Source organism: Carcharhinus amblyrhynchos, chromosome 14 (genome assembly GCF_965287045.1).
Source record: "Carcharhinus amblyrhynchos chromosome 14, sCarAmb.v2.hapA, whole genome shotgun sequence".
In the NCBI taxonomy this organism is placed as follows: domain Eukaryota; kingdom Metazoa; phylum Chordata; class Chondrichthyes; order Carcharhiniformes; family Carcharhinidae; genus Carcharhinus; species Carcharhinus amblyrhynchos.
The window spans coordinates 10,136,275-10,152,913 of record NC_137337.1 but is presented as its reverse complement, the minus strand read 5'-3'; the positions used below and the strand labels follow the sequence as shown (position 1 = coordinate 10,152,913).

General features: G+C 40.7%; 1 protein-coding gene across 1 annotated transcript in view; it reads right to left on the bottom strand.

The window, feature by feature from the left end:
* The window catches only part of LOC145352421 (serine palmitoyltransferase 2-like), a 116,200-nt gene that overhangs the window by 42,620 nt on the left and 56,941 nt on the right, over positions 1–16,639 (bottom strand). The window contains exons 8-9 of the mRNA XM_080202263.1: positions 15,742–15,961; positions 12,314–12,440 (exon numbers count right to left, since the gene is read on the bottom strand). Coding sequence (XP_080058389.1) covers positions 12,314–12,440; positions 15,742–15,961 — 347 coding nt within the window. The remainder of the gene's footprint in view (positions 1–12,313; positions 12,441–15,741; positions 15,962–16,639) is intronic.

The following is a 16,639-nucleotide window of genomic DNA, read 5'->3' as shown; positions in this document are numbered from 1 at the left end:
ACACTTCAAAACCTGAAGCTCTTGACCATTTGTACTTCATCCCCATTGATGTAGACAGTAGCATGCCTTCCATTACACTTCCTGAAGTCAATGACCATCTCCTTCATTTTGTTTATACTCAAGGAGAAATTGTCGTCGCATCAGTTCACCAGATGCTCACTCTTTCCTGTACTCTGTCTTGTCATTGCTCGAGATCCAACCCACTACAGTGGCGCCAACAGCAAACTTGAAAACTGAGTTGGAGGGAAATTTGGCCTCACAGTCATAGGTGTGTAAAGGACTGAGGACAGAGCCTTGTGGGGCACCAGTGCTGAGGATGACATGGTGTTGTCACCTATCCCTACTGGTTGAAGCACTTCATAATGATGGATGTCAGAGCCACCAGATGACAGTCATTAAGGCACACTGCTTGGCTTTTCTTTGGTGCAGGGACAGTGGTCATCTTGTTGAAGCAGATAGGGCGCTCAGATTGATGTAAAGAGAGGTTGAAGATGTCTGAATACCCTTGCCAGCTGGTCCATGCAGGATCTGAGTGCTCGTCTCTCTCTGCAAGTTGATTTTCAAGGAGGTTGCTCTGATGTCTGCAATGATGACCTTGGATACAGTTTCGTCATAGAATCATAGAACCCTATAGTGCAGAAAGAGGCCCTTTGTCCTAAGCTTCAGGGGTGGAGGGCATGCTCTTGCTAATGTCTTGCTCAATATGGGCAGTGGAGCATTGAGGGAGGGTGAATTGATGCCAGTGATTTTTACATGCCTTCACCTTGTAGTCTGTTTATGTCTTGCAGACCTGGCCATAGTCGGCAACAGTCCATGTGGCTAACTTGGTCTGGTATGTGTAAGATCACGGCTGATCTGAATGTCACCTCCATCTACCAACTTTGGTTCAGGAATACCCTTGATAAATAATAATTTAAATTTCCATTTGATCTAACCTTATGGGAGAGTTCCAGATTTCCAATACTGTGTCATTTTTTGAGATAATGTCAGGAAGCATACAATTTACAGTTGATTGAGAAAATATGATACCTTGGATTGAATGGATGGATTCATTGTGCCAATAAAAAGTGTACTGGAAACTCTACAGTTCCAATACTAACTACAGCAGCTCTGGGAAAACGCTCACTTTATATTTTAAATTACTTCCTTCAGTCAAAATGGCTTATTCCAAAAATAATGACTATTTATGAACAGCTGATTACTAATCATTTCCATGTTTTTCTTCTTGGTTTGTGAATTAATTCTGGCAAATCACCAACTTGCATAACCTGAATGATTCCAATTGTACTTTAATCAAACTACGACAGGCTTGGGAATTTGGGAACTATTGGCCAGGTTCTGTTTCTAGAACAACCTATTATGAATACTCAATTTCCATGTTGCAGTGTTAGCCAATTTCAAAAGCTCTCATCTTCTATGCTCCATAAATTTGAAATTGTGCCAAAACTCTGCTGCCTTTATTCTAACCCCACCTCTCTGCTCTTTGAACCTGCTTTCCACTCCAATGTCACCACGATTTAAAAATTCTGACATTTCCCAATTCCCTCCTTCATCTCACCCTCCCTATTTCTCTCACCTGCGCTATCACTACAACCAGGCGAGATCTCTGCACTTCTTCAATCCTGGCCTCTTTCATATTCTGACATTATCATTTTGCCACTGGTGGCCATGTCTTCAACTGCCTGGATCCAACCTCTTATACCTCAGCCTCTATTTCCCAGTTGTCTTTTAACATGCTCCTTATAAGTCTCTCTCTTGAGCAAGCTTTAAAATCAACTGTCCCAATAACTCGTGGTTTGGTGTCAAATTTTTGCAAAGTGCCTTGCAATTACACAAAAGGCACTAGAACTGCAATTTGTTGTAGGCAAAAATCAATTTAAATCTTGTTTCACCAAGTTTTACCTTAAAGAGCTATGAAAAGTAATGTGTTTATTGTTGCAATGTGTATATCATTGCCAAGGCCACACATTGACCATCCCTATTTATCTAGTGGACTTTCTTGAAGAAATTGAATTGCTGGTTCACTTTGGCAGCAATTAAATGTCAATGAAGTATTACGGAACTGGAGTTACACCTAGGCAATATTAAGTGGGTTTATAGGTTTCCTTTGCCGAAGCGATTGTGAACCAACTGGCCAGAATTCAGCAATATTTTTCTTAATTTGTTTTATTGTCTCTCCATATGACTGTTGGATAAGGTGGAGGGGATAATGGAGGGAGGGAGGAGTTTAATCCCAATGTTCTGGCGATCAGGAATGTTGGGCAGACTTGGGGCAGCAGCCAGTCTTCTCCTGCCTATCAATTCTGTAAGTGCTGGGAATGGAAGGGAAAGTGTTTCAAAAGCTTTTCAGAAACAAAGGGTATTGTTTTTGGCTCAGTATTTCACATTTAGATAAAGCCATTAGACAAATATTTAGAACAGGAGGACGGAACGAGGACTTCCGCTGACCTCAGTTTATAAGCAACATTGTATCATGAGGTTTTATCTTTTCCGTAAGAGAGATACCTGGAATTATGATTTAAAACAAACATGATCTGAGCTCTAGATTGTCCTCTACCTATTTCAGTTTACCTTTTGTGCAGAAGCATCCCAGGTGCAAGTGTTTTTTTTGGTTCAAGTCTACGTGCACCAATGCAAGTTATTGTGGTGGTGGCGGCGGGGCAGGGGGTGGGTGCGCTAAGATAAAATATCAAGTCCCAACGTTAACTTTGCACAAGTCAAACTAAAGTCAGTACACACAAGAACATAAGAACATAAGAAATAGGAGGAGTAGGCCATCTAGTCCTTCGAGCCTGCCCCGCCATTCAATAAGATCATGTCTGATCTGTCGTGGCTCACCCGAGTAAAATGTTTTCTTTTCATCACTGGAAGGCAAGTGCAATATATTGGATGCAAGTAGTTTATGAAACTCCCAAATTCAAATAAATGTGTTCATCCACTCCTCCTCCAGCTCAAATTATAGCTAAGTTCAAAACATCCCCATTATGATAAGTGGACAACAATTTCTTAATTAAATACAGAGAGAGACTAAGCTAATAAAATGAATGAAATGCTCAAATTGAAGTTTAAAATACACCCTAAAACACACAAGACATGGAATAATTATTTTCCAGAAGTTTCTAGGCCACTTCAGCCTCGTTAATTCTTCACTTCATAGAACTGCTTCACTATATTTTGGCAATCTAATGGCATCATCTGGAGCAAAGCAGTGCTCTGCCAGCTAAAGTGCCCCAACATTGGTTAACGATGTACTATCAGGAAGCAACTTTTTTTGGCTTGTCTAGCCCAAAGTACTCCCACACCCCAGGTTTCTCCTCCCAATCCTGCAAATTAGTCCATTAAGTAAATGACAAGTTGTCTTTTGAAATTTGTGTGGAATCCATGTCCTTTTTAGGACATGATTGGTTTGCAACAAAATTTTAAAAAATTCCCCTCATTTTCCTTCGCTTTCTTATTCCACTTATTTTAAGCTTAGGACTGCTGCTTACCCACCCACTTATCTCCAGCCTAGCCAACTGTCTTCTCAAACCACGATGTGGAGCTGTCGACGTTTGGCTTAGGTAAGCAAGCACATTAAGAAGTCTCTCAACATCAGGTTAAAGTCCAACAGGTTTATTTGGTGGCACAAGCTTTCGGAGCACTGCTCCTTCATCAGATGATGGAGCGCTACTCCATCAGATGGTGGAGTAGCGCTCCAAAAGCTTGTGCTGCCAAATAAACCTTCTGGACTTTAACCTGGTGTTGAGAGACTTCTTACTCTTCAGTCCACACCAGTGCTTCAGGACTGTATAAAAATTATTTGTCTTTGACTTTCAAATGTTCTGTGAATTATGGGCAAAGTATCACGAGCATCCCGTTCCTGATAAGGAAACTTTTGTATGATTTGTAGATTTAAACTTTGTACCGCCCTCCCACAGTGCTGTGGCCTCATGAAGGCCAAGTACACAACCAGAATTCAAAAAAACACCATGAATTGTTTGTACAATGTTTGTGGTTTACAACCTGTTCCTGTGGCCTTAGAACAAAAATTCAAAGGGGGAATCTAATATTAATAAACTCAATGACACTGACTGGAGAATATGCTGAGATCTGTCTCTCCAGCCGCAGATGCTTTCTCTACAGTTTCCCATTTATGGTTCAGCTTAATCAACATTCCAAGCGGAATGCATTAAAAAAATTCTCCAGTTCCAGAACATCCAACAGACCATTTTACATTTTAAAAATGCACTTAAATGAAGTGACTCAAATGGCACCACAGGGCTGTTTCATTGAAAGGCAGAAAAAACGTCACCACCTTATCAGATGCCCACTAGCAACCTGTCACGAGCTTCACTACGACTGGTGTGTGCACCTTTGTGTTCAGTTTTAAAAGGAAACTAAAAAATGGGTGCATGCCAACTCTCGAGTCTCACAGACTCCTATCCACTCTGCACATTTTTCATGCTGAATGTCAAAGCGATGCAAAGGAGGCTCAGCTGAAAATGCTGTTAAGTTAGTTGGAGGAGAAGACTATATACTGCTCTGCAGTGTGAATCCATCAGCTTTGGAGCAGAGAGATCTATGTCTGGATAATGCAAAAAACCCAAAAAACTGGGTCCTATTTATTGGGGCAAACACGGTGCATTGTAGAGCACAGCTGCTAATCTCTCATTTTTCAATTCTTATTTGACACATGGCAATGCAAGAGTGGAGTAGGTGCTAATATCAGAGTATTAAACAGTTTTCTTTCCTTAGACATATCCCTGCGTATTACAATCTTGATATGCCTGATATTATTAACTAATTAAACTAATTACAACTATTAATTGCACTAAATGTCTGTTCTCTCAACTTACTCCAGCCACCAAAACGCAAAGGCATGACTGTCACACAATTAACAGTTTATTAGGATTGGGACTGTTGGTGTATATAGCTGTATATTTACTCTCTTGACTTTTAAGAGTCATTGTGCTCTTTTGATTTGTGGTATTAGAATTCAGTAAAGATAAATGCTGAGTAGCACAAGTGCAGCTTCTTCATCACATTGGACTTGAATTCAACTAGATATCAGTTGGCCAAAGCAACTCCATGATGGATGAGGGGCATGCCCAAGTACATCAGGAACCTAATGTTTGTGAAAACATGCAAACTTTTAAGTAACACTGTTGCTTTCTGCAGTTGAAGGTGGCCCTAAAACTGAACAAATTCACAAAGTTGCAGACATTCTGCCTACCATACAATTGAACGTCATGCATGAACTTCATTACTGCTGTGATGCCAGGGACAAAGGCTGTTGTCCTAGTGATTGGCCAACTTAAAAGAAATTCATGGGATATGAGCATCGCTGGCTAGACCAGCATTTATTACCCATCCCTAACTGCCCTTAAGTGGAGGGGAGCTGCCTTCTTGAATCCTGGCAGTCCCTGTGGTGTAGGTACACTGTCCTAGGATTTTGACCTAGCAACAGTGAAGGAATGGCACTACATTTCCAAGTCAGAATGATGAATAGCTTGGATGGAAGCTTGCAGGCACGTCTGCTGTCTTTGTTCATCTAGATCGTAGTGGTCATAGATTTTGAAGGTGCTGTTTAAAGGAGCTCAAGTAAATTCCAGCAAAATTCCCTGGATTCTGGAAATGTTCCAATGGATTGGAAAAAGGAAGCAAGGCAGAAAGTACAAAATGTCTGTTGTTGGAAAATTGTTGGAATCCATTATTATGGAAGTCACTGACCCGAAATGTGAGCTGTGGTTCTGTCTGCCGATGCTGCTAGGCCTATTAATTAGTGATGCAGCATGATGGCAGAGTGGTTAGCACTGATGCCTCACAGCACCTGGGATCAATTCTGATTTGGGTCAGTGTGGAGTTTGCACATTCTCCCCATGTTTCTTCCAGGTGCTCCGGTTTCTTCCCACAGTCCAAAGATGTGCTGGTTAGGTGGACTAGCAATGTTAACTAGTCCCTTTACCTTAAATTGCCCCTTTTTGAGGCAAATGCATTGGGTTATGGGATAGAGCCTAGGTGGGCTTGTGGTTGGCACAGACGCAATGGACAGAATGGCCTGTAGGGATACTATGATTCTAGTTCTAACATTGTTTTTATTGAAAATTTCCAGGATAATATTTTGCTCAAGTACAGCCAGTCTTTCTAATTCCTCCTCTAGCATTTTAAGCTCGTGTCTCAACAACTCCTCTTTCACTACTTTGGCAGCACATTCTTCCTTGGTAAAAACAGATGCAAAGTACTCATTTTATACCTCAGGCAATGCATTCTGCCCTCATCTCTTTCTGATCCCTAATTGGCCGCACCCTTGCTTTTGCTACCCTTTTACTATTTACATGCATAAAGATGACTTTTGAATTTCCTTTCATCAAGGTTGTTCTTCCCACCTCCTTCCTCAAGTACTTGAGCCTTTTAACTTCACACGTTCATACATCAAATGGAAAGCTTACAACACCAGCAGACAGGAGGATCATAGATCAGTCCTGGGTGGAAAAAATTAAAATGAAAACCACCTATAAATCATTTCCCACATTTCGGTTGTTTATGCAATTTTCTATTAATGTATATAAGAGAGAGACTTTTATATATAGACACAGACATACACACTTCTCTCTCTAAATACAGCATTGAGAGAGAAGAAACTGAGCTACTTTTGTCAAGATGTCTGTATATTAAACAGAGCCAAGGCCACGGGGAATCCTGATTGATCAGACTCAAGATCTGCTTTCCAGACTATCAAGATGTATTTTTGACTTACCTTTGGTGCCTTGGGAAAATTAAAGTCCAAGGCAAACTCCTTTGAATCTTACTCTGCTCATTTCAAAAACAGCTGCTTTTCCAAAGTGCATCACTCTAAGCATTCTACAGTACAGAATAACATAACCAAAAAACAAGGAACGGTAGCACAGTAAATTCTGCAAGAAACTATTTCTAAAAACAGAGAAAGTACATGACATCTGTAATTTCCAAGATACAGCCAAGGCTAATTCTCCCATTGTTTGGGGGGGGTAAATTTAAACAAAACCACATTTCCTGAAAGCTGCACATTCCTACTTTACACTCCCCATGGCAGATTAAACATATACATACATGCCGTCTGCTAATATCAGTTGATAACCTGAGAAGGTGCACAAGACAGTGCACTGTTGATATCTCAAACGCTTGCTTGAAACAATGTTTCATTAGACATTGTAGACACCCAGTGCCACAGAAAGCCCTGCCCCTGCAAGCTCAGATGTCAAAGCAACAATTGTAAGTGGGGTTTGCACATGGATACCAGGAACTTGCCATTTGCAAATTTTCAATCAGACCTTCCCCAATGGATAAGAAACACTGGTAAGGAAGGCAACCAGGAATTTACAGCAAGGAAGCTTCAGTCAGGCCTCAAGTTTAGCCTGTTCACTTTTGATGCAGTCATGGTACTGATGTCTCTGGTGTAGAGCCTGCATCTCAAGTGAGTGTTTTCCTAAAGCTAAATGCATCAAATCCTTTCTCAAGCATCATTTAATGCCTCTCTTTATCCATCTTGCCCAGATGGGTGCAGCTCCAACAACACTCAAGAAGCTGGACAGCATCCAGGAGAAAGTAGTCTGCATGATTGGCACCACATCCACAGCCATCCACTCCATTCACCAACGTTCAGTGGCAGCAGGTTGTACTATCTACAAGTACTGCAGCAATTCGCCAAATATCTCAGACAGCACCTTCCAAACACATGGCCACTTCCATCTAGGGTAAGAGCAGCAGATATATGGGAACACCGCCATCTGCAAGATCCCCTCCAAGGCACTTGCCCTCCTGTCTTGGAAATATATTACCGTTCCTTTGCAGTCACTGGATCAAAATCCTAAAATTCCCGCCCTAACTGCATTGTGGGTCAACCTGAACTACAGCGTTTCAAGGCAGTAGCTCACCACCACCTTCTCAAGAACTAGCGAGCGGTAATAAATGCTGGCCAGCCAACAACACCCATGTCCCACAAATGAATAAAAAAATCTTTTTGTTCATGAGTTCATTGCACAGAATGTATTCACTGTACTATATCTTGCTGTTCTAATATATTAACTGGTCCACTTTCAAACATGAATTTCATTACATTCTTAGTCTGTTTCCATTGGCAGTGGCTAACACTGCTGCCTCACAGCACCAGGGTCTGGGTTCAATTCTGGCCTTGGGTCACACTTTGCGGAGTTTGCACATTCTCCCCGTGTCTGCCTGGGTTTCCTCTGGGTGCTCCGGTTTCCTCCCATAGTCCAGAGGTGTGTGTGTTAAGTTGATTGGCCATGCTAAATTGCCCTAGTGTCAAGGGGATTAGCAGGGTAAATATATAGGGTTACAGGAATAGGTCCTGGGTGGGATTGTGGTTGGTGCAGACTCAACGGAATGAGTGGCCTCTTTCTGCACTGTAGGAATTCTATTCTATAAGTACATTGCAATCAGTTTCCATTTAATGACCTGGAAAAGTGCTGTTGTGTATTAATTGGAATACCACAAATTATCTTGTGTTCGAATGACTTGGAAAGCAAAACTGTATCATTAGCGGACAACGTTGATTAGAAAGAGATATTTTTCATCATGTCAGCAAGAACGTCAGTACAAATTAGATACCCGTGAACACCAGAGTGAATCATAGCAAGACACTTACTCAACTGGTTCATTCAACAAGCTATATTTGGTGTTTGAGAAAACCTGCACAAACCTGGTCAGAAGGTGAACTAATGTTCTTCCTAACAAACAGCAATCAGAAGCTTGACAGCAACATGCTTGCCCCTTTCTCCTCAGTCAGTGTGGGAACCATGCGTTTTAGAAAGAGGAATAGAGAGGGGGAAATAGGGGAAACAAAATTAGTTGCAGACACACAAGAAAAAGGTAATATTGGAATTTCTGATGTAAAGCTAAAAAGCTCTTTCAGCTCACAGGCTTGGGGTAGGGTCAAGAATACTTAGGCTGGCAGCAACTTAAAACTGCTTGTGATCAGACATCAGCAGGAACAGCAACATTTCAGGTTGCATTACCCAAGACAAATACTTGCAAATGTACTGTCAGGAACTGAGTTTTTAAACCACAACGAACGATGGAATAAATCTTTCTGAAAGGCCTGTCTGCAGTAATCTAGGCAGTTTCAAATGGGTTGTTAGCCTGTGTGGGCCTGGTAGGAATTCAGCACATACCAGAAATAAGGTGACTCAAATCAAAGTATGGGAGATGGTTGTGGGAAATGGAATGTCACATACGTGCAGCAGGAACACTTCAACGTTGGACTGAAATAGGAAAATCTGTCAGTATAACCTGTTCTGCGCTTTAACCTGGTGTTGTGAGACTTCTTACTATATTTACAGACTGCCAGGTAAACTTGAGACTTCTGACTGTGCTTACCCCAGTCCAATGCTGGCATCTCCACATCAAGTCTCCAAATAGTAAACAAATGCTTAAGTACCCCAGCTTCCAACTTCTACTACCCTAACTCAGTCTGATATAGTTTATGAAAAATTAAACATGCTAATAATACCAGACATGCTCAGAGAAAAAGCATTCGAGCTTTATAAATCCCAAGATACTCTCCGTCCATAATGAGACACTTCTGAAGTGCGCGTCAAACATATTCTAATCTGTCATTAAATATTTAAAACTGGAAACTATTGTTTGGGAGAGAGGGGTGGAAGGAGGTAAAGCAGGAAGAAGAGTGATGCTGGAAAATTTACAACACAAAGGCTAACTGCCAATACTCAAGGCATTACTCATACATTAGTGCTCTCACACACATACAGCACCATCCAGTGGCACTGTGGTGTTTCTGCTCCCCTTTCAACCAATTTAAATCTGCACCATGTTTAACTTAGAAAAATACCAATTGGTAAAGCTGCAATGGCTGTGGTATTGTTCAACGTTAAAAAACGTGACTACAAAGTCACTTTTCCCCCTTCTGCTATGCTGCTTTACTAGATTTCCCACAATAAATGCACAAAGCACCACCTTTAATTTAATTAATCAGGTTAAACCTTTTTTTTAAAAAAGCGGACAAACTCAGTTGTAATTTTAGAACAAGATTAAACCAAATGCATCGTAGCTCAAGCTTAAATACCAAATGATTTCCTATTTATACTCTGAGCATAAATATAATTAAAAGATCAAATATCTTTCCAACATTTAAACAAACATTTCTATAGGACTTTTTAATATACAAAATGTCTCAGGCCTTTACAGGGCGGTGAGCAACAAATGAATGGAATTGTCAGGGAGGAAGCAAGAGAAGACACACACACACCATCTGAAGAAAACTGATCTTTTAATAATTCTCTGAATTAGCTTCTGTTCAGCAGGTCAGATTGTTGGAAACTGGCAGCAAGCCACCTCCTGGCATCGACAAGACCACATTCAACTCCAGTCACAGCAATTAAGTTTATAGATCCAACATCTCCATTGTCTCTCCAAGACCAGGGAGCTGGATCCAGCATAAATCAGAACGGATTCCTGAATGTGACGGAAACGAGTGGCAGCACTTGTAGAAAAGGCAAGACCCACTGTACAGATACGGTGGGATTGACTAGAGAGACGAGGAAGCGTCCATCAGGCAGTGACATACTTCTATTTTATAGAATGTACAAATTACAGACAGAAGGAAAGACCCAGAGTGGTTTGAAACTTCAGTTTTCAGAATTATGTATTTGTATGTTTTGTTTTCTAAGATTTGGTGAAAACTTATTCAAGTTAAGATTCTTGGAATATGTAGCATCTTAAATCTTTTATGGAAGAGCACACAGTATGATGAAATTAAATACAGTTTAGAGCAGTATCAACCCATGGTTGATGCACTCTTGCTGAACTTTATTTTAAAAGCATGTCTTATATGGAATCCTTGAGTGCTTTCAGAGGGAGAGGACAGATTCATTGAAACTATCAGGTAATAAGCAGCATTGGAAGTAGAGCTGACAAGGCAATTCAGACTCAATTTATAACTTGGATGAAACGTACCCTGACTTAACACTGGAGCAAAGTAAGATGTAGAGATGTACAAACAATTTGGTGAAGGCCGCTTGCTGAAAGCACATTCCACATGGGGGGTCAAAAACCTGGAACTCCCTACATAGCACCAATGTGAGCATACCTGCATCACATGGACTGCAGCAGCTCAGCATCGTCTCAAACGCAATTAGGGACGGCCAATAATTGCCTTCGGTCTTTACATTCAATGAACAAATAAACAAAAAGAGAACATTGATGCTTCTGCTCCTCCACCCCAATCTAAGAATTTGCCAGAAGAACACCATCACTATCAGGGTCCACTCATGAACACTTACATTATCCAACAGTAAAACATGCAGGCTTTACTGGATAGTCTGAGTTATGTTTAAACATTTTAATAGTGAACATGATTACATATTTGTGAACCATCAAGATGCATCAGCAGACAATACAAAATAATTACTAGAAAATACATTGTGATTCACAGTCTGCTGATTTCAAAGCTGGGCTGTGACAGAAACAACCAAAAGGCAAGATGCCACACTATCTCAGGGGTACAACTTTATCTGAAACACTAACTGTTGCTTAGCAGAACAATAGTGGGGACTCAAACAAAGCTCTGGAAATATTCAGTAGTCGGACAGCATCTGTGAACAGGAATAAACATGTAATGTTTCAGGTCTGTAACCTTTCATCCGAGTTCTCGACATTAACTCCTCTCTCTCCACAGATACTGCCTGGCCTCATGAGTATTTCCAGCATTTTCTACCTTTCTTTCAGATTTCCAACACTGTTTTGCATTTGTTATAGTGGTAGCTTGCTGTTGAGAATGGAAGGGTGAGGGCTTGCCTTGGAACTGCAGTCTGACAGAGAAGGGAGATATTATAAACAAAGGATACAAACCGAATCCTGACTAGTGATAGTCCAGATTGTTCCTTTTCCATTTTAAGATCACAAAGTCAATGTAACCTGACCCTATGAACCATTAGGCAATCTGAACACACTTCAAATCTCAAATATTACCACTAGATGCTCATGCATCTCTTGCACCCAAAAACTGAAATGCTTCACTGTGAAGGATTATGAAACTCCTACAAACAGCACCAGCTGCCACCTGGATAGTGACTAACTAGAGGTAGACAAATGCTGGCTCCACCATTAGTAAACAACAATTAGATTTTCTGCTATAATAGGTCCACCACACCTTGCCTTGAGAATGATACTAACATAGTCTAGCCGATACAGAAATGTCTGACCAATAAAATTCGGTACCCTTTTACGCAACAGCCATTATTTCATTGCAATCTCAGACTGATGGCCAAAATTATTATGGGCAAAGTTGAATCATCTTTTCCTGAAGAAAGGGACTTACCAAGCGTCGTGCCATCTTCTCCCATGATGCACTTCATAGATGCAATGATTTGCTCTGCAACAGGTGCAGACATTGAGGTGGCATAGACTGTGCTGTGAGAATGTGACCGAAGGTAGTCTACTAGCTCCTGTAATGTAGACAAATATTTGTTAAGCTATTTCACACTAGGTGAGAAAAGATTAAAATCAATAAACTGTTAGTAGCTTGTAAACTCAACTACTGATTTCTCTGAAGGTTTGTGCGCTTATACAAGTATCAGTGCACAATTAGCTCTTATAGATTTCTCAGATACTGCACAGAAACCCATTTGATTCAGTGCTGTGTACAACATGCCAGAACTTAATACTTTGACAGAAACATTTAAACCCAAACATTGCTGACAGGCAGGAGGCCTTATTAGGACAAATTCAAAATGAATATAACTGTTTTCCCCTTTATGAGCTGCTTAACTTAAAAAAATTGGTTTAACTAATATCCAAGCTCCACAATCAATTGATGAAAGCACATCTGCATCCCATAACGTACTTTGTGTGTTTTTGTCAGTTACGATCAAGGTTGATTAAGAACAGGTTACTTTGACCTACAGAAGGGATGGTGTTAGGAAATGGAATCATTCCTTAACCACAAGGTGTTCTCAGGTGGGATGTGCAACAATTTCCAACCTACAACCACTCAATGAATAACATAACTCTCAGCTTTAGAAAAACATTGGTAACAAGTAACATTTACCAAGATTTAAAAGCTGGAGTAAAAATACATGCGCCTAGGTTTACTCACAAATCAGAAAAATCAGCAATTCACTTTCATCATCGCAAAATCAAATACGTTATCTCAGTGCATCACAAACATTGTCCGTAGAAATACTGCCAATAGTCCATCACGCATGACATGTATGATTTTCACATCTAAATATAATCACCAATATGACAACTGACGCAATTTATTTTAATCTTGTATTAGGAGTTGTGTACTGCACAAAACTATCAGCTGCAGCAGTTTTGCTCCAATGATCTTAATTAAAGACATACTGGGTCAGCAACCTCAGACTACACTCAAACACGAAGATAAAAGCAAATTACTGTGGGTGCTGGAATCTGAAACAGAAACAAATGATAGTCTGGGCTCAAAGCGTTAGCTCTGTTCTCTCTCCACTATTGCTGTCAGAGCTGCTGAGATTTTCCAACATTTTCTGTTTGTTTTAGAATCAAACAGTTGATCTTTAAAATGAGCTGGACTAAATTTACCAAGTACCTCCTAGCTTCCATTAATGCAAACATTACATTTATCACTGTAGGAGTATTTCAAGTACTGCGTACATGACTCTTAACTGTATGACTTCCAAAGACAATGCATTTAAGTTTTTTTTAATTCATTCACTGGATGTGGACATTGTTGGCAATGCCAGCACTTATTGCCCACAAGAAGGTGATGAGTTGCCTTCTTGAACTACTGCAGTCCATGTAGTGTAGGTACATGCACTGTTATTGTGGGGGGGTGGGCAATATATTTACAAGTCAGGATGGTGAATAGCTGGTGAAAGTTTGGGGTGGCATGGTGGCACAGTGGTTAGCACTGCTGCTTCACGCCTGGGTTTGATTCCTGGCTTGAGTCTGTGTGGAGTTTGCACATTTTCCTCGTGTCTGCATGGATTTCCTCTGGGTCCTCCGGTTTCCTCCCAGTTTGCAAGACATGATGGTTAGGTGCACTGACCCGAACAGGTGCCAGAGTGTGACAACTAGGGGAATGTCACAGCAACTTCATTCATTCAGCCTTACTTGTGACTAATAAATAAACTTTAAAAACTTTATGTTGGAGGGAAACTCTCAGATGGTGGTGTTCCCATGTATCTGCTGCCCGTGTCCTCCTAGATGGTAGCAGTCATGGGTTTTGAAGATATCGTTAAAGGAGGCTTGGTGAGTTCATGCACAGTATGTTGTAGATGGTACACACTGTTGTCACTGTGCATTTATGGGGAAAGAGTACCAATTTAATGGGTTGCTTTGTTCTCAACAGTGTTGAGCTTCGAGTGTTGTTGGAGCGTCTTCATCCAGGTAAATGGAGATTATTCCATCACATTCCTGACTTGTAAGACGGTGAACAGGCTTTGGGAGTCAGGAACTGAGTTCTGGCTGCAGAATTCCTAGCCTCTTATCAGCTCAAGCAGCCATGGTATTTACATGGATAGTCCACAGTCAGTGATAACTCACTGATCAATGACTAAAAGCAATAGGTTAAATTTGCTGAATTTTGCAAGTGATACGTAAATCAAGATTAAAGACAGTTTAGTGATAGTGTTACTGGTAACTGCCAGAAGGTGGAGATGTTGAGCACCAACGACCTTGCATCCAAAACCACCACCTCGTGCTTTATTTACATGCTAAGTTTGAAATATTGTGCTGCCTTTTTCATTCTCGTTTATTAGTTTTGCCAAGCTAGAAGATCTTAATCAGAACTTCAAATGACCTCAAGTGCCAATTATTTTTGTCAGTGGGATGTCAGACATGGTCACTAACCAACAATTAAGATTAACCAAATGAAAGAATTGTGAAATCAATGATGGTTTGCTGACCTAATGTGAAATAAAGATTTCTTTATCTGTTTCTTGCCCCACTGGGAGACATTTCACTCAGCCCAACTGGACAGCATAGAGTCAGTATAGCAAAGTGTGTTCACAAACACCGCTGGGAGTTTAACCAACCAATCCATGCAATTCATCAGTGCAGATAAATTGTATGAGGTTCGTTCAAAGAGGAATTCTTCACCAGTAATGACATTGGATCTCAGCAACCTTGGATACCAAATTGGCTGGCAGATTTGCTTGTAATGGAATTAATTAGGCTGACAGGCATTTTAAGTTAATGATTTGACCATAAGACACAAGAGCTGAAAGAATTAGGCCATTCGGCCCATCACATCTGCTCCACCATTCAATCATGGCTGATATTTTTCCCATCCCCATTCTCCTGCCTTTTCCTCATAACCCCTGATCAATCAAAATTCCTCCTCATCTGTTTTAAACAATTGTCCCTTTAGTCTGAGGTTGTGCCCTGTGGTTCTAGTTTTTCTTAATAGTGGAAACATCCTCTCCGTGTCCACTCTATCAAGGCCTCACAGTATCCTGTAAGTTTCAGGAAAGATCCCCTCTCATCCTTCTAAACTCCAATGAGTATAGACCCAGAGTTCTCAACCGTTCTTCATACGACAAGTTCTTCATTCCAGGGATCTTGTGAATCTCCTCTGGACCCTTTCCAAGGCCTGCACATCCTTCCTTAGATATGGGGACGAGAGAGATGTAAAGAAAAGAGCAAAGCAGCTCCCTGATGCAAACTAAACTAACTAGCCACAAGATAACCTATGATACTTTAGTGCAGTCAATGCTTACAAAAATGCCCACCATGAAATGGGAAGTCCCAGGCCTGTTGTCATACCTTTTTGCCACCTATATATCCACCAGCTGCTCCAAAACTCTTGGTGAAGGTTCCCATCATGACATCCACATCCTTGGGATTGAGGTCGAAATATTCTACCACACCTCGGCCAGTGGGTCCAAGAGCCCCGATACTGTGAGCTTCGTCCAGGTACAGATAAGCCTTATATTTTTTCTTTAAAGCCACAATCTCAGGCAAACGGACAATGGAGCCCTCCATACTGTGAAATAAAAACAGAACTGCTAAATCCCACACAATTCAATATAGGTTGAGCCAGAAACGGTCACATTAAAAGAACACTAAATTGAAATTGAATAAGTACATATTTGTAACATTGGGACATGAAATGCATTGTATTTAATCATTTCACATTGAACAGAAATGCCTACGTGAGATAAAATTAAATGACTATCAGTTACAGAAAAAAATTCTAAAACGTCAAAGGCTTGGTGATGCCACTTATGCTGATTCAGTTTTGTTGTAGCTTCAAATGAATCCTCTGAACACTGAGCATTACCACAGGAAATCTGCAAATAAAACATTTATCATTAAGTTCTATCAGCATCAAAGCCCAGGCAAAGGGTGGTGAGCTTCCCCAAGATCACTGCAAGTGTCTGTCATACCAGCCATGCTCTAGAAGAGCAGAGGCAACTGTAGACACTACAAATTTCCCTCAGCCACCTCAAATCCACCATGTAAACAATAAAAGTTCAGGTGGTATCACACATTCAGCCACAATGATGAGTGTTGAGAAATGTGTCATGGATCAGCAATTTAATGTAAATAGAGAATTAGTGTTTGCTTTCCAGATTATAGTTAAACTCAGGATACTTGCAGAGACTGACAAAGAACATAAAAAACAAACAGCCACAATGGAGACTGTTCTCTTGTAATTAGA